The 26,994-nt window shown below is 35.4% G+C and overlaps 1 protein-coding gene across 9 annotated transcripts in view; it reads right to left on the bottom strand.

Moving 5' to 3' along the window:
• The window catches only part of Ppef1 (protein phosphatase with EF-hand domain 1), a 112,668-nt gene that overhangs the window by 31,098 nt on the left and 54,576 nt on the right, over positions 1-26,994 (bottom strand). For all 9 annotated transcript variants that reach the window (XR_007106401.1, XM_047535884.1, XM_047535883.1 and 6 more), the window contains 5 exons: positions 23,698-23,812; positions 20,163-20,209; positions 6,501-6,667; positions 3,212-3,248; positions 2,129-2,278 (listed from right to left, as the gene is read on the bottom strand). Coding sequence is in view for 8 of the 9 variants with exons in the window: in XM_047535884.1 (XP_047391840.1) it covers positions 2,129-2,278; positions 3,212-3,248; positions 6,501-6,667; positions 20,163-20,209; positions 23,698-23,812 (516 nt within the window). In the remaining variant the exon portion in view is untranslated. The remainder of the gene's footprint in view (positions 1-2,128; positions 2,279-3,211; positions 3,249-6,500; positions 6,668-20,162; positions 20,210-23,697; positions 23,813-26,994) is intronic.

Raw genomic sequence — 26,994 nt, 5'->3', positions numbered from 1 at the left:
ATACCAGCTTCATAGAACAAATTTGGTAGAATTCCCTCCTTTTCTATTTCATGGTATAATTTGAGAAGAAGTGGTGTTAGTTCTTCTTTAAAGGTCTTGTAGAACTCTATTGAGAATCCATCCAGTCCTGGGCTTTATTTCTTGGTAGGCTTTTGATGACATCCTTAATTTCATTACCTGAAATTGATCTGTTTAAATTTTCTAAAGCCTCCTGGTTCAATTTGAGTAGGCCATATGTCTCTAGAAATTTGTCAATATCTTCAAGATTTTTTAATTTATTGGAGTATAGATTTTCAAAATAGTTTCTGATTATCCTCTGTGTTTCAGTAGTGTCTGTGGTGATATTTCCTTTTTTGGTATGGATTTTAATAATCTGAGTTTTTTCCCTCTTTCTTTTGGTTAGCTTAACTAAGGGTTTATCAGTTTTGTTTAATTTTTTCAAAGAACCAACTTCTTGTTTCATTGATATTTTTAATTTTTTAAATTTCAACTTTATTGATTTCAGCTCTCCACTCACTATGTTTATACTGACTATCTCATCTTGATCAAAACGTCTTATTGACTTGACTATTCACTGATATCATAAGAAAGAGGACCTTAAACTTAGGATGGTCTTATAATTTACTGCAACTGGGATTTTTTTTTAGAGTAGAAGGAGACACTATTCACAATTACACCAGGACAAATGTGTAATCCAGTTAGTATGGTTGTCATTCAGAGAAATGGGCAAGGAGTATATAAAATTGCCATAGACTCAGAAAAGGTGTTCTAAAAAAGTTTCTATCCAGTTTTGTCTTAGGTTTGCCCTGCTTTAGTATTAAATCTCTTAAGAGATATTTAACAAATATTAAGTACTTACTATATCTCACATGCTGAGGTATTATCAGTGAACGGAAGAAGCGGGGGAATATAGTAAGAACAGTCCCATGAATCCTTATTATTTTGGTGACTGTTATAAAGGATATATACAAGAGGCCTGAAAGTATATAAAGGGCATCTGACCTAGTTTCAGTTATATTAAGCTTAAATTAAAAGTATGAAAAGATGATAACGCCAATATTATAGCTCACATGTGTATAAAGGTATAGAGACTCCAAAACCTCAAGGTGCAATGGGGTCACATTTCTGTCTCTATCAGATTCAATTCCAGCTCTAGATCTGCCTGTGTAGATTGGTTGGAAGTTGATTATCATTCCTGAGGTGTAATGATTCAGGTTTCCCACTAAGACCATATGCCATCATTTGGCTTCATAGCTCCATTGGTCCTCATGCCCATGTGGCACCCCTTCAGTCTCTAGTCTGGAGGCTCCAGCTTAGCTCTGGTAGAGGAGGAAGACAACTCCTATTTCCCTATAAGGCCCATCCAAGAAGCCCTTCACTAGGTGTGGAATATTTACAGATACCACATAGCCACTTCTCTCAGAGGTTCTATACAGGTTCCTTTTCTGCCTTTGCTGTATTTAATACACTTATTTACAGTTAAGTATTTAAAAAATAATTATCCTGATCCATTTGAAGTATAAGGAAAATCATATTTTTAAAACTGCCGTATGATTCTACTTATACAAGGTACCCAGAGTAGTCAAATTCATAGAGACAGAAAATAGAATACTGGTTACTATGGCTGGAGGGAGGAGGAGAATGGGGAGTTATTATATAATGTGTATAGTTTCAGTCTTAGAAGATGAAAAATTCTGTATATGGATGGTGGTCATAGTGGTGATGGTGGCACAAAAATGTGAATGTACTTAATGCAATTGAACTATAAACTTTAAAATGGTTGCAGTGGTAAATTTTATATTATATGCATTTTATACCATGTAGATGAATTAATGGATATTTTAACTTTTAAAAATCAAAATTTTTCACTTTTACAAACTATATAAAAAGCCAACATTTTCTCATTTTTCCACTTTCAACATAAATTTTTTAAGAAACTATTTTCCATATATAGAAGTTACCCATTTAGTTCTTTATCATAAATGCAATCATAGATTTTCTTAAAATTTGTACTAATCTTTTCAGAATTAAAACCACCACTAAAATTCAAATCAATTCAAAATGATAAATGAAAAGAGGTACATATTGTTATAAACCTCTGAGATATGATTCATGCAAATATTCTTACTTTGCTTCTCTCTAGGCGGTGGAGTAAATTCAAATCTGTGGACTCAGATATCCCGCCATGTATCACCAGAATTTCATTGTCAATAATAGTACCAATTGGGAGCAAGGTATAGACTTCTTCCAAGATTTGCAAGATTTTTTTTCCATGCAACTGTAAGTAAGAACTTGAGTAAGTTTCATTTTTCTGATAGGTCCAGCTTATTGAACAGTCCCAATGCATGGACAAAATACAAGTATTCATGCCGCCCAAAGGAAGTCACCAAGGAGTCACTAATCAACTACCATGTATTAATCATGGTTTTTATTCTGTATTTTTGATATTTAGACATCTTGGGGAGTGCCAATCCCACACACTGCCCCTCCCAGGGCTAGAGACAATAAATGACTCACCTTTCACATGCAAACCAACCAATCCAGAACCCACACCTTCAATAACATCTTTTGTTAGGCTCTCACACTTAGGGCCATTATGCCTAATCACCCAGGGCCAGCTACCAGACAACTAGGGACAACTCATGCTCCACAGTAAGCTGACATTATGCAAACTAGTCAATCTTAAACTTTATTACACTGAGACACCTTGCCAGTTCCTTCCCATGAAAACCACAGAAAAGGTTCTTGTCCATGTTTTCCCTTGGCTCCCTCTGCCTTCTGATGGACTCTGGTACTTCTCCACATGGTCCTCCCAGTGTGGCATGCAGTGCCTCCTACTTCTAGGAAACTATGAATAAAAACCTTTTCTTTCATGACAGTCATTTCTGTGTCTGCCTATTTTACCATACCTGAGTTTAAAAAAAAAATCCCCAGTGGGTACCTTTAAAACAATGGAATATGTTTGTATCTACACTGAAACCAATACAAAGGTCACAATAAAAAAGTGTGGTTTAGTCCAGGGAGAGTTGGGGGGACTCTGAGTAGTAAGAACTTCTTACTATTCCTCTATTTTATTGGCATAAATTCTGAGTAACTGGCCCATCACCTTTCCTAAAGCAATAATCTTGTCTTTATTGATTTGTTTTTTGTTTTTAATATCTCTGCATAAACAACAAAGAGAATGCAAAAAAATTAAAAGTTTGACTCTTACCTTGTATTTACTCAAGATTTCTCTTGTAAAGCCATACCTTAAAAAAGGTGAGCATTTAAATAATTAATTGTTGATCACTCTTATTTACATGAGTCATGAAAAAAAGGGGAGTCCTTGATATCTCACTATCACCTATACTAGGAACTTAAGAAATCAGACTTCAGTTGGAACTGTTACTTACCAGAGTCTTTGCTAGGCATAATGGGAAAGAACAAAAGCAATCAATGACATGTTCCCACCCTCAAGGAGGTTATAGCATATTGGGAAAAGAAAATAATTTTTCATGAAATAATTATAAGACAACTTAGAAAACATGTGATAGGCATGAGTTGTGCAAAGACTGCAAGTCGGGGCTGGGGTTATAGCTAAGTGGTTAGAGTGCTTGCTTAGCATGTGTGAGGCACTGGGTTCAATCCTCAGCATCACAAAAAATAAATAAAAATAAAATAAAAGTATTGTGTCCATCTACACCTAAAAATATTTAACTTAAAAAAAAAGGACTGCAAGTCTTTTGAAAGTGTACTGCAGCAGCTGAGGAAGCTGTGTGGGAGAAGGTTTTTCATTTAGATAGAATTTCTCAGACATCCTATATCTTACAGTAAATGATCAGAAAAAATGAAAAGATTAAACAAAGATGAACAAAAGCCTAGAAGATAAAAAGCTGTCTCTTTATGCTTTCTCTGATATAGGTCCTGTAATGAATGGTATTCGGGGCTTTTTTTTAATAGAAAGTATCAGGAACATTAATGTCTGACTAGCAGTAGCTAAGGGAAATTTAATAATGGAAAAAATTTCAATTACTTTTCCTTGCTTTAGGATAACAGTATGTACACTTAATACCCAACAAGATAAAGTAGAAACAGCACACTCACCCTAAGTTTCCATGCAAATCATGTCACACCAGGCTTCTACAGTTTTCGAGATGAATTCACCCCAGTACTCACCAAAGGTTTCTATGTTGCTAAACCAATGTACATTTTGTAGTTCTCACCTTTCTCATTCTCTCTGAAACACTAAATACAGTTGACTATACCATCCTTCTGGAAAACTCCTCTTAGATTTTACAACAGTAAACTCTCTTGGTTTTTCCTCCTACTTTTCTGGCTATTCTGAATCTCCTTTGCAAGTTCTTCTCCTCTACCTAGTCTTAAATCCTTCAGACTCTGTCCCAAATCCTCTCCTCCCTTCACTTTCTCCCTTAGCAATCACATCCCTATCCAGCCAGGGCTTCAGTTACTACCTATTGTCAATACCACAGGATCATACTCCAGGCTACACTTAATTTCTGATCTCTGTACATATACTCAACTGTCTACTCAACAGCACCTCAGATCAGCTCACCCCAAACTGAACTTACTATTCTCCTTCAGAATGATTCCAGGCTGTACCCGAAAACTCCAGCCAGGAATCTGGAAATCATCCTTGATTTCTTCCTCTTTCAAGTCCCCCAAATCAAGTTATTGACCCTTAAATCTTCATTGCCTAAAGTCCTCTTGAATTTATTTCTTTGCATCTCTATTACTACCACCCTAGTCTAAGTAAGAATCTAACATCTATCTCTTCAACTACTTCCTAATTGACTTCCCTGTATCCACTCTTGCTGTTGCCCTTCTTAAAATCACTTTTTTTCCCCAGTATTGGGCAATGAACCCAGGACCTCACACATGCTAGCCAAACAATCTACCACTGAGCTACATCCACAGCCTTTTCCTGTTACATTTTAAAACACAAATTTTATGATATCTTTCAATGACATTCTCTTGTCCTTAGAAAATAGTGCAAATTCCTTTGTACCATCCAACCACTTCTTACATCTCCAACCCTATTAGGCACCACCTTATCCTTCATTCTATGCTTCTGCCTTCCTGAACTCTCAAGTCTAAAAAGTCTTGTCTCAAACTCTGCATAAGCCATCCCCTCACTGTGAAATACTGTTCCCATCCCCCTGACGTTCCTCTCTCTCAACTACCTAATTCATCCTTCAAGTCTCAGGCTAGTACTTCCACAGGAAAATTTTCCATCACCCTTCAGACAAGGTTGGATCCCCCTTTATCAACTCATCACATTTGAAAGCCCTGCTCAATGTGTGTTTTTCCTGTTAGATGTGGGTGAGGGTTATGACTCTTTCATTAACTATTATAGGCACTACATAAATATATCTGGCTAACTGAATAAATGAAAGGATAAATGGCAGGCCCAAATAAAAGTACTGAGCTATTTTATATGGGTTTCTGATAATAGTCCTGGGATTTTCTTTCTTCATAGTCTTAGCACTTGTTTTCTTATACTTTGAGAAATAGAATTGAAACTCTATACTCAGACAAGGTGTCAAAACTGTCCCAAAGACAAAACTAATTTGTTGCTGAGCTTTGATTAAGGTACCCAAAAGCCTGGGCCCAAAGGCATGAAACATGCCATACTTTCTACTATCCAAGAACAAACTGATTTTTGTTTTTCATAAAATGAGAGATGAGTCAGGCACAGCAATGCACGCCTGTAATCCCAATGACTTGGGAGGCTGAGGCAGGAGGATCGTGAGTTCAAAGTCAGTCTCAGCAAGGGTGAGGCGTTAAGCAACTCAGTGAGACCCCAAAATAGGGCTGGGGATAAGGCTCAATGGTTGAGTGTCCCTGACTTCAATTCCTGGTATCAAAAAAAAAAAAGAGAGAGATAAAAATAAAAAGGAAAAAGGGAAACAGGAACATTTGTTACCTCTGTGCCTTTCAGCAAAAATTCTTAAGCCATTTAACCAGTCTTTATTCCTCAAACCTTTAGTAAGTTAGATAGCTGAAATGCTATGTTACAGCTGTTCTCAAAAAATGTTTGTCAACAACTATGCCAAAAGCAATTACCATAAAAAAATATACACATCAATATAAAACATGGTGCTAGTTTCCGAGACAATATTTGAGGCAAGCCAAAAGAGTAACAACAGGACAATGCCATTTAAATCTGCTCATAGAACATATCATACCTCCAGATTGGCCTAATATACCTATCTAACATGTATTTTGGTCTGTGAAGGGTGGGTATGGGAGAAAGGAAAAGAACATGATAAAAGAGAGAAGGAAGAATAGGACTAGAAGAACAGATAATAAGGGGGCTTTAGAGCAATTAACCCTCAGTTGAAGACTGGGGGTTTTAAATAGGGCTAAGAATTGAAGTCTTCCTTGAGATTCCCCTCATCTCTCCTCCTCTACCCTTGCTTCTAACTCTCTGCTGGGAACTAAACATGGCAGCATTTTTCCAGAGTGGGAAATAAAAGAGGAAATCTAAAGGCTAAGGTTACCTCATATTCATCATAAAATCCTCATGATTTCCTCTGTTCAAATGCAGGTCATTGGGGTAGACAAGAAAACTCACAAGCAAGACCATGAGGACCTCTATGGAGTTACTGCCTCGATCTACAAAATCACCATTAAAAACATACGGGTTGTTCCCCGATGGGAGACCATTCTGTGGAAAGAAGAAAGGAGGGAAAACAAACAGTTAAACTAATGTTGCTGTTTTCAAGTAAGGCTTTGTGTGTAATGTTCCTGAATATGGAGAAAAGAGGCTGAATTTGTTCTTTCATTGGAAAAAAATCTGCTCACCCACTTGAGCCAGTTTCCCTCTTCCAGGGTAGGCATCTCCTGCAAGGGACCTGAAAGTGAAGCTTGGGACAGGAAGATTCCAGGGAGTATGTGTCAGGGGTTGCTCATTCTACCCACCACCTACTATGAGTTTCCTCTAAAATGAGTTAATAATTGTCCCATCAAAAATTGTTGCTGTCATCTCTTCTTTCTCCTCTACAAAGAGGGAAACTTCTATCCAGGGTAGAACACTGAACTAACAGCCAGAAATCTTTCATTCAAGGGGGCCTACATCTAAATTCTTTGGGCTACTATACCCTCAATTTGCAAAAGGAAGATGATACTATATCCCTCCCTGGATCACCTGTGAGAATGGATATGAAGTTCCCAGGCAAGTGGAATATGCCATGTGATATGACTGGGTGTAGGGCCGGTGTACTTGTGAGCCCATCTAGTGTCTATAGTAAGCAATGTTATTCTGGCTGATTGCTGACAGGGCCATATTAGTCACTAGATATTTTTAATCTCACTCTTAAGTATGAGATACTTTTTTTTTCCTCCAGTACTGGGGATTGAATCAGGGGTATTCTACCACTAAGCTATATTTCAACCTATTCTTATTTTTTATTTTGAGACAGGGTCTGACTAAGTTGCAGAGGCTGGTTTTGAACTTGTGATTCCCCATACCTCAGTCTCCCAAGTAGTTGGGATTACAGGCATGAGCCACAGCATTGAATGAGATAATATTTTAAAGACAATGTTAATATTGAAAAGGAGCTGAGATAAGGACACAGGACTGGTTTTATAAAAGCTATTAATTCATGTACTTCTACAGTACAAAACCAAGACAAAACAAACATATATAACATGGTTACATTTTCTCAGTGTCACACCTGATAAGAAAATGTCTGAGTGCATTTCTCCTGCATAGTAAGATAAATTCAAATGTTTGAAAAATGTATTACAAAGAGAAAAATCTAGGTACTCATACATCAAAATGCATTGTTTTCCTTCAAAAAATTTAACCTTCAGGAAATAATACATTCTTAATCTTTTTCAAACTATTTTCAAATTCTTCTTTGATAGATTTCAAACTGCATAAGAAAGTTTTATTACTTTACACTCAACATCCTACTATTTATGTACATTTTAGATTGTTCATATCAGTATAATAAAAGTAGCTGAAAAACTATAATACAGGTTACAACACATAACTTAGGGATTTCAGAAATCATTTATGCAATGTAACAATGTTCTGAAGGTAAGTGGAAACAAACAAACACTAGCATGGTGTAAGAAGACTAATACTCTAGTTCACCTCCACATATTACTCAGGTATCCTTGGGCATGTTATTTTACCTTTTATTCATCTTTAAAATGGTAATGATTTCTTCCCTACTTACCATTCAGGACTATTTTAGAACTCAAATGAAATTATATGTATATAACCATATAAAAACTATAAAGCACTATACAAATGAAGAGATTAATTTTATTGTAGACCTTCATGCTACTTCTGATTTTAAGATTTCATTATTTTACACTTTCTTAATATATTAATTCACATAACCTTATTCATGCAGGGCTTAGATAGTGTAACCAGCTGCAAAAATTTAGGTTACTGCTCATCAAAACTTAAAAGGGGAAGGACTCAGCATCTCTGACACTCTTCCTTTCCCCAGGTTTCAGCTGGCTGGGGTGAGTAACTGGAGGAGCAGGAGGGGTGCTGGAGGCTACAGACTGTTGTGACACCTAGGCTCTGAATGGGGCTAAAGGGGCAACAGCAGAAAACCCTGGGGTGAGAACGGAGAAGGACTAAGGCTGAGGGGACCCTTAGACACCTTGACTAAGGGGCAACTCTGCTCAGAGCATGTGGGTAGTCCTAGTTGGGTGGGTTAGAATGTTAGATCTTACTAGAAAAGGTATAGGGAAGCTTCTTTCACATATCAAAAGCTAAAAAGGCATGAATGCTTGTATTTAGGAGCACCTAGAAACACAGAGACTTCCTTTCACATTCTTTATGCAGGAATAGAAACTGTTGTGCCTCCACCTCTGGAGAGGCTTGAGCTACCTTAAGCAGAAAATAGAAAACAGAAATAAGCTAGTAATTAAGAGACTCTAGCAACCAGAGAGAAGAAGACCAATCAGATGTGTTAAAGTAGACAACCCCTAATGAAACAGGACTGCTGGAGGAGACAGAGAACAGCTCTATTTTTTAAATGATAAGAAGAGCATATAAGGAAGAACAGGGCTGGGGATATAGCTCAGTTGGTAGAGTACTTGCCTCGCAAGCACAAGGCCCTGGGTTCAATCCCCAGCACCACAAAAGAAAAAAAAAAAAAAAGAAAGAAAGAAGAAAAAATTAAAAATTCTTGGCATTAAATATATGCTATTCAAATTTAAAATAACAGTGGATTAGCAAAAAAAAGGCTGTAAATTACATTATCGAAGAGTAAACAGGTAAAAAATCTCCCACACTGAACAAAAAGCAAAATGATAGAATTCATAAATAAATATGAGATTAGAGAGTTTCAGAGCCAAGAGACCTAATATGCCAATAATAAGCATTCCAGAATCAGAGAAAAGAAGATAGAAAAGAAATAATAATTATAAAAATAAAAGAATTTTTCTACAGTTAAAAGACTTCAGTTTGAAGTCTGAAAGAGTTCATGACTCCTATGCATAATTAACAGGAAAGAAAAACTTCTATTTCCTGGTAAGAGTCTTAGAAGAAGGCATTTGAAAGAACTCATGACTCTTATACATAGTTAGTGGAAAAGAAAAATCCTGTTCCCTGGTAACAACCTCAGAAGAAGCCAGAAAGAACAAGTTACAAAGGGAAAAGAATCAGCCTGGCATCAGACTTAGCATCTATAGTAGTGGGAGGTAGGAGATGGTAGAAGAAAATCTATAAATTAAAGAGAGAAAAGGACTATAAACCAAGAATCTATATTGACCAAGACATCATTAACATCTCAGGGTGATAGAAAATTTGCAGATGTATAAGGGATCACAAACCACCAACAACATAAATGTTCTTCAGAGTGAAAGAAAGACATATATGAATATTTAGTGATCTAATACACAAAAACAATGAACATGTATTGATTGCTTGCAACATACCAGGCACAGTTTTAGGTGCTAGGAACACAGAAGTAAATAATACAAAGTCTTTGTATTCAAGGAGCTTACATTCACTGAAGATAATAACCATATGACCCATAGAGGAAAACACTCAAGAAAATACTCTAAACAAATAACAGTAGCAACAAGTAAAATATCCTCAAGCTAGGAAAAGACCAAGAGGAAAGAATATAGATGTGAACAATGAACCTTGAAATATATTCATATAATATAAATCAATATGATACTATGAAACTTGCATTTAAATACTAGGAAAGTATTCTATAAGTAGAAAATTATTTTTTTAAAAAAGTAAATTATTCACACTAAATAAATAAAAATTAATAATGGTCAAGACCTAGAAATATGGCATAAGCAAAAGCTAGGCTTTGCAGGGAACATCAGAGAAGTAAAGTAAAATGTTCTACAAATATTCTTTGTATGAGGAATATGGAAAGTACAAAAATAAAGATTTCTCTTACAGGAAAAGTGAGAGGATCATAGTAGAAGAATATATTTAGAGCTATTTGAGAAATGTCATTTCTAGGAATGTCATTGGAAGGTAATCACCACTGAATGGAAAAGCACAGTACACATTCCAAATGCAAAAAAAAAAAAAAAAAAAACACTTCAAACTGAGTACAGTTACCCAGCTACTCAGGTTGAAGCTGGAGGATCATGAGTTTGAGGCCAGCCTGGGGCAACATAGCAAGGCCCTATCTCAAGAAAAGAAAACTTTACCAAAAGGGAAAAAAAGAAATGAAAATGATAAAACAAAGTTAAATAGTAAAGTAGAATAGAAGGAAAATTTTCAAATATACCCATAGTTATACTAAATGTAAATGGGTTAAATTTCCATTAAAATGCCAAGATTACTAGAAAGTGTTAAAACACAAAACTCAGATACAATTTGCTCATGAGAAATATACATGAAGAAAGTAGATAAGGGAAATGGAAAACAAGGTAAATGCAATAAAGAGAAAAAAGTGGAAATATTAAATACTCAACAGAGTGGATTTTAAGATTAAACTGTTAAATGGTGTCACAAAGCAACATTATGTCATAATAAAAGACACTTTATGAAAAAGTTACAGTTCATGAGTTTGTAGTCACTATACAAAAGAACAAGTTTTTGCTTGTTCACTATGTGTGAATTACCCAGATGTCAGGGCTAGGGATGTAGCTCAATGGTAGAGCACCTGTCTAGCATGTGTTAGATGCTGGGTTTGATCCCCAGTATCAAAAAGGGGAAAAAAGGTTAAAATAATGGCCATAAATTCTGTAACATTCCCTTTAAAAGGTGAAGCCTCATTTGCTTCCCCTTGAGTGTAGGCCAGACTTAGTGACCTGCTTCTAGCTTGCTCATGAGAAAAGGAAAAAAAAACAAAAGTGATAATGTGCAACTTTGGAAATTAAGTCATAAAAGACACTGTAGCTTCCTGCCTATTCTTACTCCTGGATCACACACTTTAGGGAAAGACAACAGCTATATCATGAGAATACTCAGACAGCCTTGTGGAGAGGTTCATGAGTTCAGCAAGGAAATGAAATGTTTCGTCTATAGCCATGTGACTTAGTTACCTTGTAAATGGGTCCTCCAGCTTCAGCCAAACTTTCAGGTGTCTGTAGCCCTGACCTATAATAGTCTGATTGTCTCCCCATGAAGAAACCCTGAGCTGGAATGACCCAAATAAGATGCACACAAATTTCTGACCCACAGGAATTATTAGAGATTAAATTTGGTAACTTTAAGGCACTAAGTATCAGGGTAGCTTGTTACAAAGCAATATATAATACACACAGTTAGATACAATAGAAAAAATATGCAAAAATTGAATATACAATCAATAAACATGTTTTAATAGCTATATGGAGAATTTTATAAATAGAAAATACAATTAATTTTTCTTATGTACATGAAGTCTTCATGAGACTCAACCTTTAAGGCTTTAAAGAAACCCTCAACAAATTCAAAATAAAAAACATTTCTTAGGACATTTTCTCATAATCCAGTAAAATTTGAAATAAAGTATGATTAGAAAAATTCTAGCTTCTTGAATTTAGATCCTTGAAAATGAATAATTGTAGTCTTGATAAGCATTGGATCAAAGAGAAAATTAAAAATAAAATTACAAGTTCCATGGAAGGGCCAATTAAAATTAGAAATGTCATTTCATTATTATGAGAGATTAATTCATCTAAATAAAGTAGAAAAAGAACAATAGAATCAAGCAAATAAAAGCTAAAATTCAGGAAAAAGAAAATATATAAATCCAAAGGTTGGTTCTTTAAAAGAACCAATCAAATTTACAAAACTATCATAAGCCTGATTCAGGATTAAGTTAAAAAAGAATAAAAAACAAGGTTAAAGTTTTTAAAAACTTAGAGAAAAGTAAAAATTTTTTAAATGTAAAAAAGATCATTGATTTCCTTAAAAAAAAAAACATCAAAATGGATTCAAAAGAACTAGAAAACTTGAAACAATGCATGGCTCATGTGGTTTTATAGCAGACTCTATTCTCAATTTTTAATACCAAATAGTTTTAATGTTGTTTAAACCCATGCCTCCCAACCTTGCCTGAATATTAAAAGCACCTGGGTGATTACAATGTGTATAGACAAATTTGAGTTTGAGAACTAGAAATTTAAATTACTCCAAACAATAGAAAGATTTCTCCCATTCATTTCATGAAACCAGCATAACCTTAATTCAAAATTTGAGGAAAACATTCAACAGTCTAAATGTATTACATTTGGATGGTAAACATGTTTTCCACTGTGATGACAGATTTTCTTGTATTAAAATTTTTTCATCTCCAGTTAAACCAAACTTTGTTAGAGGTGGAGTGTTTGCTACCTCTGTCTTATTTAACTTCCACTATGAGCAAAGAATAATAGATTTCTTTAGTTAAACTTCATTTTAAGCCAAAAATAGTTAACAGTCAGCTAGGCCATCCTCCTTACATAGCACATTTGACAACGACAAGTTTTAACCTTTTCAAAAAATTACACAACTTCAAAAGACTAAGATTTGTGATAATGAAGTTCATTCAGTAGAATATGTTACAGTCTCTGAAAGTGACTTTAAAAGCAGTTCTGAATGCATACTGAACTCCTGTAAGTGTTAAGCTTCTCAAGGCAATGGCTCCAAAACAGACAAGGCTTATTTGGATGTATAATATCTGTCTTATAGGTTCAGTATTAGTCAAATTACTATGTACAGTCTGAGTTAGAATATATTTTAGTATTAGAATAATAAGGGAAGTGTAAAACAGACAAGACAATGAAGAACTAATGCTTCTGGTTCCTGAGGTTTCTCTGGGCTTCCTTCAAAGGAGCAAAAACTGATGCTATAACCCATCCATCACTTAGTTCCACTAAACCAAATGCTGAATCATTCTGCAGATGATATATAACAAACCATCTATGGCATTGAGATTAAGTTGACAGATACAAAAACAAAACAAAACAAAACAAAAAACCCAGAGAAACTACAATTCTGAATTCAAATATCTTGCAAGGTAGAGGGATAGCAGACCACAACTAATTAACTTGAATAGACACAAAAATATTTCTCTATATTCTCACCTATTACCTACTGAAGTATTTTACAACAGACATCTGGAAGTTATCCTAACATTTTTTGGACATTCTCCCAAGGCACATCAAACAATAACCTCTGGACCTCAACTCAACATTAATATTTATTTCTTTTGCAAACCCTATTTCAGAGATCTGTTCTTCTGATTGTAACATACTGCCTTAATTTCAAAAGGAAAATGATGATCCCTGTGGCAATGTGAAGCATCTCAGTGATAAAGAACCTTTTTTAAATGTTTGATTACCTTCACAGCTGGAAAATGATGCATGCGAGGAGACAAAGATGGTGGAAAAGAGAGAAAGAAAGGAAAACAAGACAGTGTGGCTTCCACTGGACAGCATCAGTATGATGCCCACAGGGTTAGGAGTTAATTAGCTTCTCTCTGTCCATGTGCATCTCTTTTTCAGCTTCAGGGGGTTGCCACTCACAGCATCAATTTAACAAACCAATTTGTCAATACTTGATCTAAAATTTCAATCTTTCTGTTTAATGAGGGAAAATATAATTTTAATAAGGGTGAGGCTCTGAAAGAAGTATTTCAAATTGGTCAATCTAATTAAGCAAAAGTGACTGATTAGAATTAACCTTTTCAGAAAATAAAATCTAAAAATATGACCTAACTAATGATATGTAAATTATTTCACTTGATGATAAAATTATATTTGAAGTCATGTAAAGTTGACCTTTTAGCAAAGGTCTGTCATAGTTAAGAATATAGTACCCAGGGAGGAAGAATTCTTTTCCAACCCAGATGGAATAAGAGCTAAAAATGTCTCAGTACTAAGGTGCTAAATGATACAATTTTTAAGGATAATTAAATATTAAAGAACCCAAACACTGGACCAGGCACAGTGACACACACCTGTAATCCCAGATACTCAAGACACTAAGGCAGGAGAATAAGGCTAGCTTAGGCAACTAAGCGAGACCCTGTCTCAAAATAAAAAGGGCTGGGGATATAGATCAGTGGTAGAAAGCTGGTTCAATCCCCAGTACCGAGGTGGGAGGGAACTCACACAATCATTGGTGCGAACTCCATCATTTATTGCAGTACACCACAGGAAAAGCATGTAAGAGTAACATCTTTCCCGGTTCTCTAAAACTTTACTTCATGATTTAGGCACTACTCAATTATTAAAATTCTCTGAAAGGGTTGTCAGAAGTATCACCTCTTCTAGGAATTCTTCAATGAAGTTAAGTGCCCCACCGATGAGCTCCTTTGGAGCTGCATGTTTATCCCAGTCATAACACATTCGACTCTCAGTCATCTTGTCTTTTGTATTAGCCAACCTTCCCACTGAACCAAGATATCTTTGAGGCCAACAACCATATCTTATCATAATATACTGCCAAGCTTTAGCAGAGTACCCCATTCAGAAAAGTATTTATTAAATGTATGTGATGAAAACAGAAGGGAGACCAGTAGAATACAGGAAGCAGATGGGGAAGGGAAGAGGGAAAGGAAAGGAGAGGTACTGGGGAATAAAGTTGACCCAATTATATTGTTACATTGTATGCATGTATGAATATGTAACAACAAATTCTACTATAATGTACAATTATAATGTGCCAATAAAAAATGTGAAATGAATGACTTTGTATTCATCTTTGTATGTTCCTATAGTTTTTACATGATCCCTTGAACACTACAAAGACCAAATAAAAGTTTAGTGAATGAATAAATCAGTGGACAGATCGTTTCTGCATATGATCAATTATAATGATAGAAATATTAAGTCAAACAAACCACTTGGATAACAAGAATAATGTGGTGAGGTATCTCAGCAACCCTATATTATAACTTCCTCTCAGGCTATGTTCTTGCTCAGCCTGCAGCAAGTTCCAACCCTGTAGTCGTACTCACACCATACTGGATAAAAGAACAGATGAGGAAGAAAGTATTCAGTAAAACACCAATTGAAAGATTAATAAGAATTTTGCCTTAATTCAAAGCCTGAGGTTTTACAGGTTTCTCTTTTGGGTTGATGGAGAGGAATCAGTCATAGTACAATGTAAACTTTGGTTATTTATAGCTCCAAAAATCCCCAACAGGATGTCATTTCTCAAACTATTCCCCACAATTCAAGTTTTGTTTCTCTTAAAAAAATAATAAAGATAAGTTAATGTATGAACACTAGCTAGTTCTAAAGAGAACTTTGGGAGCCTGTGGTTTTATACTGATGTGACTAAATCTGGTGGCTTACATTAGTGAACCAGAGTCAAGCACTACATGTGATTGGGATTCAGAGTTGTTGATGCATTGTATTGCAGTAAGAATCAGAGACTATCACAGAAATTCTACCCTTTTCTGAAGTGATTGCTAAGTTATGCACCTGCTGTAATCCCTGAACAGGCAATCTTTGTATCTGATGCCACATAGAGAAATTCAGCATTTTCCACCTCTCTAGTCATTTGAGAGGTTCTTCATTCTTTCCTCTTCATCTACTTCCTTGGCTCATTACTCTTCTCTCAATTCATCTTTCACTTTTCTCATGTTCCCTCATTTTCCTATTCCTAAGACCCAATAATGATACTCATTCATACTGTAAGCATTGCTTAGACGGATTTTCTGGATCACTGAAGCTTACTCTTTTAAAAGCTAAAGTATCTTTTTAAATTATTTTAGCCATTTTGCTAGGAGTTTTTAAAATGTGCCATTTGCTCCCTTCATTTCTTAACAGAGTATACACCATATACTGTAAAACATTCTTGATTATGCAGGCTTATCAATCTAAGCATCCCCTCAGGCACTTTTGAGAAGTCTAGAACTCTTCTTTCTCTATACCACACAGCTCCAGTTCACTGAATATTGCTACTTCATTTCCAATCTCATTTTTATAGTTCCATATTTCCTCTTATTGTCAGGAAGAGATTTTACTTTTCATTCCTAGCAGTATATCTGACTTTGGCTTCTTCTCCTCCCACTCTCTAATCTTCTGTGGGGTGGGTACCCAGGCAGGCAAACTTGTGTGAACTTTGTGTGAGAAAAGATTTTTCTGATACATGATCACTAGTCTTTAGGTAAGGGTTTAGGTTCTGCCGTGTGAATAAAGTTCATCAGATTCAAGGCAAATGTTTCAAGAGATCCTATTTATTTAAACCTGGGTTGGGACCATATGAATGATAAGTGAAGATAAGGAAAGTAGATTGAAGTTTGACATCTGGATAGGTGGAATGTCACTGTCATATATATTCATATAGACACATTATTTCTTGAATAGTTTGTATTCATGGCTTTAGGTAGCACTATATTTGTACAAATTATTATCAAAATGCATTTAAACTGTAGACATAAAATGAGACAGAAAAGGGCAAAACACTGACTTTTGCAAGTTTGACATTTTCCAATTACTGGAGCTTCCTCAGACCCATCTGTGTGTTCTACCCTTTCATTTCACTACCTTTGTCTTAAAACACTCATTTGCCATAAACTAAGTGACCCAGCAGCAGCATCACAAGCTCAGCCTGTCATTCTTTCTTCTTAGACAACATTAACTACACCATCCTTTTGGTTTCTTTTTTTTTCCTCATAAGAGAAAGTAGTGTCTTGTATTCAGTTATCAAAAATTCCTTTAAAATAATATGGTTGTAGCATTTTTTGTTGTTGTTGTCCCACTATTTAAAATACTAATAAATTATGTTGGTGATCAGCTTTTTTGCCCCAGTGCTTTATCATAGTTGCTATTTTCTTCCTTGAGTGGTTTTATTCAAATCTTATCTCCATATTTTAGTTAATATTATTGTATTTTCTTCCTTTTAAAATAAATACAATATGATGATATAGGATACATATAGAAAGTAAAAAGGTAACTACAGTACAGCAAATTAACACATCCATCATCTCATGTTACCCTTCTTTTGTTTTTGTAGCAAACATATTTAAAATCAATTCATTTAGCATGAATCCCATACAAGTACAATTTTATTACCTATAGTCCTCATGTTGTACATTAGATCTCTTTTCAGTTTCTTAAAATGAAATCTTAGTGTCATCAATGGCTCTTCCCTCAGCCTCCCATGTTAAATCAGACAACTGATAATGTGTGGTTCATTCCACATCCAAGATGAGATGCATTTTACCTTCTTCTCACTAGAGTTTGCCAAAATTCTAATCCATGGCTCTGGCATGCTTCTGTTTTCCAAATATCCTTCTCACCTCCCTTTACCCTAGCCCATCCCAAATATAATACAGTAGTCCCCTCTCTGCCATTGCCAGGCTTGCAAATCTCTACTTCCTGAATACTGTCATTGGTTAGTTCTCAAAATATTTCTTGCTTTCATTTGAATACTATATTTTCACCTTTAGTTCCTTTTATAGCACTTCGTACCACCTACCTCCTCCTGTTCAATCTTTACATTAGCACCTTCCAGTTTTATATGCTCCATATAGTTTTGCCAATGCAACTAAAGAACTATGTCAGAATACTCTTTTTTCATTTGTCTACTCCAGGGCTCTATTCCTGGTCACACCTTAATAATACTACCTCTTGAAAATTTTTCTAAATGCCTAGGAATTTAGTGACTACTCTCTTAATTTATTTTACTCAACTATTTTCCTTTGTATATATATATCCCAAAGCCTCTAGAAAAAGAATTACCAGATTTTTTTGTGTTATTGTTCTCCACCACCCCTCTCCACACCTTCCTCAGATTGTAATTGTCTAGTATGGAGCTACGTACTGAGTTAAACAAATCCCATTCCCCAAACTGTACAACTCCTGGCTTCCTCTCACCAATCCATCCATCTACCTCTCCCAAAGCTTTCCAATTAGACAGTAGAATCCCCATTTCACAATATATAAATTCCCTTTCACCTTCAAGTCATTAAGAAAGAATTCTCTCTGTAAATCTGGGTCTCCCTTAAGGACACTGCTAGACTCCTGACTCCTGCAGCTCTCTGAAAGGAAGGGATCCATTCCTCCCCAGGAAAAACACCTCAGTGTCAAGAGTAGGGGAGGGTCTGCTTGCTCCCCATAGCCATTAACAGACTAATGTTTTGCCATGCTCATTTTAGGCCCAAGACCTCTAACAAGACTCCCCCCCCCCCCCAGCTCTTCATCTCTCAGTTCATGTGGCCAATCCATTTAACACACCTGATTTCCAGATGCTTGCCCTCCTCATTGCCAACATTCTCTTACACTCACTGCAGTTGCTCACTTTCTAGACTCCACCTGGGACCCTCTCATCACCTGGGACTACTTCCCCTACAACTTTCCACCCTTCCTGCTTCCTAAGGCCCTGTTGACCCCCAGTCCCCCAGTCAGAGGGTTTCCTGACCCTAGGAAGCATTCCAATCCTTCAATCCTCCTATTTATTTCAATCAACTGGCCCATACTGGTCTCTCTGCCTTCCCTACCCAGCTTGAGTTCTGTGGCTGACATCAAGAAGTACTCTTTTACCAGTACCCTCTGTTGCCTACCAAAAATCTTTGCCTGAGATTCCTAAAACAACTACCTGGAGAGCCTCCTACTACTTCCTCTGACCCCACTCCCTGACTATCATGCTGTATATCCTTGCTTAGGCTGCCTGCAGTCTCAAATAAATCTCCTCCTAAGTGCCAGCTCCATTCACCTACTTTTGATTTGGCCTAGCCCATTCTCTTCCAAGCTTCCATTCTGAATGAATGCAATAAAAACCTTGCATTTCTATTATAATGAATTACTTTTAAAATGCTTTTGGATATTTGTGTTATTTTATTCTTGAGACAATTTATGTCATGGAAGTTCAAGATAATAATGCAGCTAAAAAACAAACAGATTCATGAAAGTTGTGTGGCTCACTCAAGCTCTCAAAGTCTCAGAGTGGACTGATTGGTCATCATAATTATCAGAATATATTTTCTCTCAATCCATCTGAGATACCTATGTTTTGCCCAATTATTTGACAAGCTAGTTGTGAAGATGACAAGGATGAATGGACAATAAACATATTAATCAAAAGACATTCAGAAGACAAATATTGAAGGGTACCGTTGTGAAGGCAGGGACGTCAAAATCAGTTTTCTGTATGCTGTTAGTCATTGCAGAAGTAACATTCAAGTTACAACTCTTGACTCAAAGGAAAAAATAAATCCAATCAAACAGATGCAGAGAAACTACAAGCTAGCCAAGCTGCTTTGTACTCTCTGGGCCAGCTCTCACAAACCAAAGGCAATAAATGAAGAGAATCATAGCATTACAAGAGCAACTGAGCCCAGAGGTGGTGAATCAAGGTAGAGAAGAGAGCAACTGGAACTTACTAGAGGAAACTCCTTTCATGCATTAGTGTGCATTGGCAGAAAAGACTGGTATGTGACATATTCATTTCTGAACAAAATAAAAATAAAACAGACTGCTTTATTCTCCATCCTTTACTACCTAGACACTTATGACATAATAAAGACAATAAATACAGTCAAGTACAAATCCTAGTGGATGTACAGGCAGTAATAAGATTGAATAAAAACCCTAATTAAAATTTTAAACAAATTTTATGAGATGTGTATTAAAAAAATAAAAATATATGCCTCTATAAATCTTTGAGATTCTTGGATAAAAATGGATATATTACATTTGTATTTGTACATATCTCTAACACAATTAATGTTGTTATCTGCCCTAGGACTGCTCTCTATTACCCAACAATCCTGCAAATATTTAGCAAAATAATCACTTACCTTATAGAAGATCAAAAAAAGGTCATCCAGTTTCCCATGTAAATCACCTAGAATTCAAATGAAAAGTCACCATTCAAAAGCAAATAAGATGTAAAAGCCTATTTCATAAAACTCAGAAGTTCTCAACTGTTTTCACTACCTGGGTTTTGACCCTACAATGATATTAATTCATCAGACAATCCGTTTCCACAGTGCTTTCTTCCTCTCCTTTAGAGAGACGTCTAGTATTGCAAAGACCTGTTCTCTAGCCATTTATGTAGGGATTCACTTACTCTGGACCAAGTACTATGCTAAGGATTATACATATAATATCTTGTTCAATCCTTACAACCACTTTATAAGTATTATTTTCATCATTCTCATTTTCCAAATGAAGCAACTTGTGCAGTTACTCAGCTACCCAGTATCAAACCTGGAATTCAAACCCATTGTCATCTTATTTCAAAACTCAAGCTTTTAGTGATTACTCTGTACTGCCTACACTGTAAATCCTAGGAGAGCAGCAACAGTATATATCATAGTTAGTATTTAATCCCCAAGGGCCTACCATAGTACTTGGTGAATTGTAGTTCCTCAATACATTTAATCACTAAACATATAACATTTTAAAGACATGTTTAAAGACATATTTTCAAAGACTATGCTCCAGCAGTAGCATCTGAAATTGTGAGGAAATAGTTGACATTCTTTTGATAAGAGTTATAGGAAATAAAAATGAAATCCAACTAAAGGAAACCATATGAATATATGAAGTCATTAATTAAAAAATTAAGATTGATTTTGAATATTCAAAAATATTTATAAATATTTATATGTAAAATATCTATCATGAACTCTGCTCATAAATTTTTGCTCTTCATATCTAACTTAATTACTATAGTATTTGATTTAGGAATACTTTTACTCAGTCTGCTTAAAAGCCCACAACCAAGATTTATCAAATATGCACAATGGAAGACTTCAATTACACTTGGAATAATAAAATTAAAATTCTATATCACTAGCTCTTATTTATAAAATGACTGCAATTGTAACAATAAGATTAAGAGCATGTTAATGTTATTGAAGGCTTAATTCTCATTACTTTCAAATAATCTCACTCCAAAGCTAAGTAAATAAAGATGGAAGGAATTTTTACTTATCAGTTTGAAATATTTTGTTATTTTATTTTCCAAATTTTCTTCAGAGTGAATCATCATTCAAAGATTTGAGCATGCTGGATTATAATAGCTGGAATGCTCGAAAATGAACTTGTCTCAGCGTATTAAGAATTGAGGTTGGGTGTGGAGGTGCATGCCTGTAATCCCAGCATCAGGAGGATTGCAATTTCAAGGCTAGACTCAGCAATTTAGCAAGGCCCTAAAGCAAGTTAGCAAAACCCTGTCTCAAAATAAAAAATAAAAAGGATTGTGGGTGTGACTCAGTGGTTAAGCACCCCTGGGTACAATCCACAGTAAAAAAAAAAAAAAAAAAAATGGAGTACCCTGGGTTTGATCCCCAGGACAGAAAAAAAATAAAAGAGTTGAGGCTATAAATATATTTGGAATTTCTAGTTGGACAGTAAAAGAAAAATTTATGTCAGGGGAAGATCGACACAAAGACATTTCCACTGAAAACAAAAAATGATTACAGGATTGGTTATCATTTATAACTATAGACTAGAAAATTCCTATATTTCGTGTATGCTGAGAACAATGGGGTATATTTAGATGCACATGTAAAAATGCATCTTGAAATTAAAATGTGATAATTTAAAAAATGGTAAATGGTAAAATACTGTCTCTCCCTTTCTGATATTATCTTAAACAGAGGGTGGTTTTGGAAATTTAGCCTCACTTTAAATTTTATTTTAAATGATAACCCAATTTTCAAAGTTCAGTTGGTTACTAAAGACAAAGTAATAATTCCTATGTTAAGGGAACCTATTGATCTTGGCTTTTCCTTCTAACTATGGTGCTACACTGAATAAGTCCAGAAATAAATGCCCAAGATGTGGGGATCCTTAAATAAATGGAACAGTCCAATCCATCCATTCTCTAGTCTTTGTCTCATGAGGAAAAATGAAACATTAACTAGACAAGTGAATGATGCAAATTGGTAGAGCAAATATGGGATTGTCTCTAACTTAGGATACAGATGACCTAATTTTTAATTCTCATCCTGCCACTAGGGTTGGGGATGTAGCTCAGTGTAGCGTGTTTTCCTAGTATGCACTAGGACCTGGAATCAATCTCCAGCATGAAAAAAAAGAAGAAAGAAAGAAAATGAGGTGGGGAGAGGAAAAAGAGAGAGAGAGAGAGAGAGAGAGAGAAAGAAGAGAGAAAGGGAGGGAGGGAGGAACGGAGGAACGGAGGAACGGAGGAATGGAGGAACGGAGGGATAGACTATCTTCTTTCAGGTCCTTTTAGCCAAAGATAGGTCTGTAATGGCAACTACAGGTATAATGGAAGAACCTGGAAACAGACCCCACTCTCTGTTTTAGCTATTATATATATTCTGATAGCAAGCCTAGTCCTGGATTCATAGGCTTCCCAGGTTGGCATGACTTCCTGAGTCTTACTATCCTAAGTTCTTTATTTTCATGAAACTTAAGGCCTGGTAAGCCCTTGAATAAAAGAGAGATGTACCATGTGCTAGTCAGAGATGTGATGGCCTGATTAGGTTGGAATTGAACCATTACAGACTCTTCAAAAACTTGAGTCAGGGCATATCATGAGTTACTTATTGCTACATCATCAAGTTCCTGTCATCAATATTGGATGCTAGAAATGGAAATGGTTTAATTGAATTATCAAATCTACTTTTACCTGTCAGAATAAGAGAAACACAGGCTAAAAATTGATTTGGAAAATAACAATCACTACTTTGTAACCTAAAGGCTTAATTAGAAGTTAAGGGAATTGCTGTTCCTTCCACGCACTCCACTCCAAGACTGTTGCAAGCATGCTGGGCACCAACTGTGATGAATTTCAATGTGTACTGTTTCTTGAAGCAATATCCTGCCAGGCTGGCCTATATGATAACAAAATCTCAAATCTTGTTATTTAGAAGAACAAGAAACAGATTTCTGGGACATTCCCACTCTTCTAAAAGCTGCGGAGACTAGTTGGAAAAAATCTAAAACAGCAGCCAAGGGCAGAAAAGAATTTAATCTCCATCCTGCCTTGGGTTTTTCTCTTCCCAGCATAAGTGGCATGCAGAGCCTACCTAGAAAAAGCAACATGGAACAAAGATAATGAGAGCTAGTCAGAGGGCAAAGAACGCTTATTCTACCCATGGGTGGTTTTCCATATTAAAATGTTGTCTGCCTTTATAAAAACTATGAGTTCTTTAATTTCTCACATAATTAATTCCTGCCAGCTGGTATGCACAACAAAGACAAGATAGGGAACAATATTATCATGAGAGATAATTCTATATATTCTATATTAACATTTTTGCCTCAATACAGTCCAATTTACACAGTTTTCAAATTGGGCAAATAATGTAGGACCATGCGGCTCCTAAATATTAACAATTTTGCTCTGAAACTTACCACAAACTGTTATCTCTTTGGAGGGAGAAGTTTTTACATGAGTGAAATTCGGCATTTGCTTCAGTAGTTTCCTGGTTTCAAATAACACCCCTAAGACATAATGAGCATGAAGTATCTGCAGGGGGGGAATGGAGAAAATAGATATAAGAAACTAAGAAGACATTGATGGTGTAGAAAACTATAGATGTGAAGCATAGAGGCACATTTTAGGTTGCTATACTTCAGGATAACCTCTAAATTATTCTCAAATAGATTATTCTAGCATAGTATCTACCAAATAAAAAGTCCTCAGTAGACATGTGTAATTGAATGAATGAATGGTTCTGAAGACATTTATATTCTCATTTATATTCCTCTTCATTGACACAATTAATTTGCAGAACATTTCTAATTATTCTTGGTCCTTAGAGCCCAAGAGAAGTAAGGAAAAGAAAGGGGACTCACTTGCCCTAGGGAGGTATTCAGACAAAATAATAAAAGAGAGGGAGAAAAAATGAAACAGAGAATGAGAAAGAGAAATAAAAGCAGAATCTTTTGAAGAGTTGTTGCTTTGCATTTGTGAGGATGTCCTGCCACCTGCAATGGAAAGTAGGTGTTGCTGGGCTCAGAGATCTCACAAGGCAGCAAGACAGATTCCAAGGAACTCCGGAGTCAAGCCTCCCAGGTATGGCTCCAATATTTGGTGCATAACCTTGATAATGTTAAAATAGAAAGTATATTTATATAAAAGTCTAACCATAAAACATATTTGAAACCCAAATAAAACACTTGGATTATCTCCTATTTATATTTATCCCATTGTTCTTCTCCAGTTATAGTGTTGATGAGATTGTTGTTTTGCATAGACTTACTCTGATTTTTTCCCTTGACTTCTTTTTAATCCAATGTGTCTTTCTCTGTCTTTTTAATTTATAAAATATTCCAAATATTTACTCCAAAATATAACAGAGATGTGATCACCACAAAAATTTAACAGATGTTAACACAACTTTAAAGTTTAAGACTATTTAGACCTATGCTGGCTGTCCAATACAACAGCCACTAGCCACATGGGGCTATTGGGAACATGAAATGGGGCTCATCTGACTTGAGATATGTTATAAAAGCAAATTTCAGGGCTGGGATTGTGGTTTCGTGGTATAACACTTTTCTTGCATGTGTGAGGCACTGGGTTCGATCCTTAGCACCATGTAAAAATTAATAAATAAAATAAAGGTATTATGTCCATCTACAACTAAAAAATTTTTTTTAAAAAAAAGGCAAATTTCATGCTAGGTTTCAAAAACTTAGAAAAAAAGTAAAATGCAATTTTTAAGATGATTACATATTGAAATAACATTTTATATATTGAGTTAAATAAGCTATTATTAAAATTGACTTAACCTTTTTGTACTTTTTAAATGTGAATACAAGAAAATTCTAAATACATGTCTCACAGGGGTTGCTTGGGATTGAACCCAAGGCCAACTAAGCTACATCCCCAGCCCAGCATTTTATTTCTATTGGACAGAACTAGTTTAGATCATTGCAGGCTGAGTGAGGGGTGATTGCTGAACATCTTTCATATACTGCTCTGGGTATGAGATTCAAGGGAAAGTGGAACTCTTTGAACTAATACTGTCTCATGGTACTCTGAAATTTCCATTTTCATACCCTTTAAAATAAAATTACTTTTTATTCAAGATCCAAAAACATTTTATGTAAGTTTTAAGAAGTTTCAAGAAGTAGGATTTGTAGCAATGTGAGAATTAGGAGGAAAGAGAAAGTTCCTTGGATCTTCATGAGTGAAAATAGACTCACATTTCCTGCCCATCTAAGACTCAATGGCCTGCTAAGTCTTTTCCCCACAAAAGCATTCTAACTTCATTCAATCCACAACTTGAATCAAAACTTGAGTGTGAACTTTCCTTCAGTTATATTTTAAAGGAACAGGCAAAATATTTTTTAATGGTTTATTTTAGTTCATACATTTTTTTCTTTTGGGGGGGATTGAACTCAGAGGCACTCAACCACTGAGTCACATCCCTAGTCCTATTTTGTATTTTATTTAGAGACAGGGTCTTACTTAGTTGCTTAGCTCCTCACCATTCCTGAGGCTGGCTGGCTTTGAACTCACAATCCTCCTGCCTCAGCTTCCTGAGCTGCTGGGATTACAAGTGTGTGCCACTATACCCAGCATTAGTTCACACATTTCATCTATTGATTTCCAAGGCTGCTTCCGTGTTACCTTATCATTGTAGCTTTCCTGGTTCCTTTGTAGTATTAATCAGAGTAATTGCTGTCTGAAGAGGTAGATTTGTTTTGTTTCTTAAAGTTAAATTAATATTCACTGAAAATATCTTATAACAACAGAAAATTCTTAGTATTAAAGTAAGTTTTGCTGGATCCTCTTCGATTAAGTAAAATCACTTTGTTAATATTAGTACTTGCTTGTAAGATCATCTTTCAGCAACATTATAATCTTGTGTTTACAACTACGATATTAAATATTCAAAATGGTTAATTCAGAAATTGATTTTTATATTTATAAATATATTTGGATCAAATAATCTCAAATAAAATATTCACATTCTTTTAAAGGCATCAAAGGAGGAAAAATACTACTTTTAAAGGATATTTCTTCTTTAAAAAGTAGTTTTTAAATAGATAAGTGTATTAGTTGAAATAAAAATTTAACATGATAAAGGGATAGAACAGTGAAAAGTGATTTTCCCTCTTTCCCGGCCCTCAGTCTCCCATTCCTGTCCCCAGAAACAGTCACTATCGAGAATGTTTTGAGTATCTTTCCCCCAAACATTCTACATGTTTGCAAGTGTACAAAATTAATATAACTAAACAGGAATATTCAAATGTAGGTATAAGTATATAATCCTTTAAATAAAATATGGCATATCCATATAAAGTAATATTATTCAGCTAAAAACAGGAATGAATTACTAGGACATGCACCGACATGAATGAACTCTGAAAATATTATGCCACATGAAAGAAGCCAGACACCAAAGGCCACATATATTGTACAATTCCATTTATATGAAACATCTAGATCAGACAAATCTGTAGAAACAAAAAGTAAATCAGTGGGATACTAATTCTCAGGAGCTGTAGAGAACAGAAAGCACAGTGAATGTTAATAGAAACAAGGTTTTATTTAGGGATGACAAAAATATTCTGGAAATAAGTGCACTTGCCTGGCATCATGCACAGGCCCTAGGTTCAATCCCCAACACCACACACACACAAAAAAGTTCTCGAATAGTGTTGGTTGAATAACACTTTAAATACTAAATACCACTG

Source organism: Sciurus carolinensis, chromosome X, assembly GCF_902686445.1.
Source record: "Sciurus carolinensis chromosome X, mSciCar1.2, whole genome shotgun sequence".
NCBI classification, from domain to species: Eukaryota; Metazoa; Chordata; class Mammalia; order Rodentia; family Sciuridae; genus Sciurus; species Sciurus carolinensis.
This window is presented reverse-complemented; position numbering and strand designations above follow the sequence as displayed.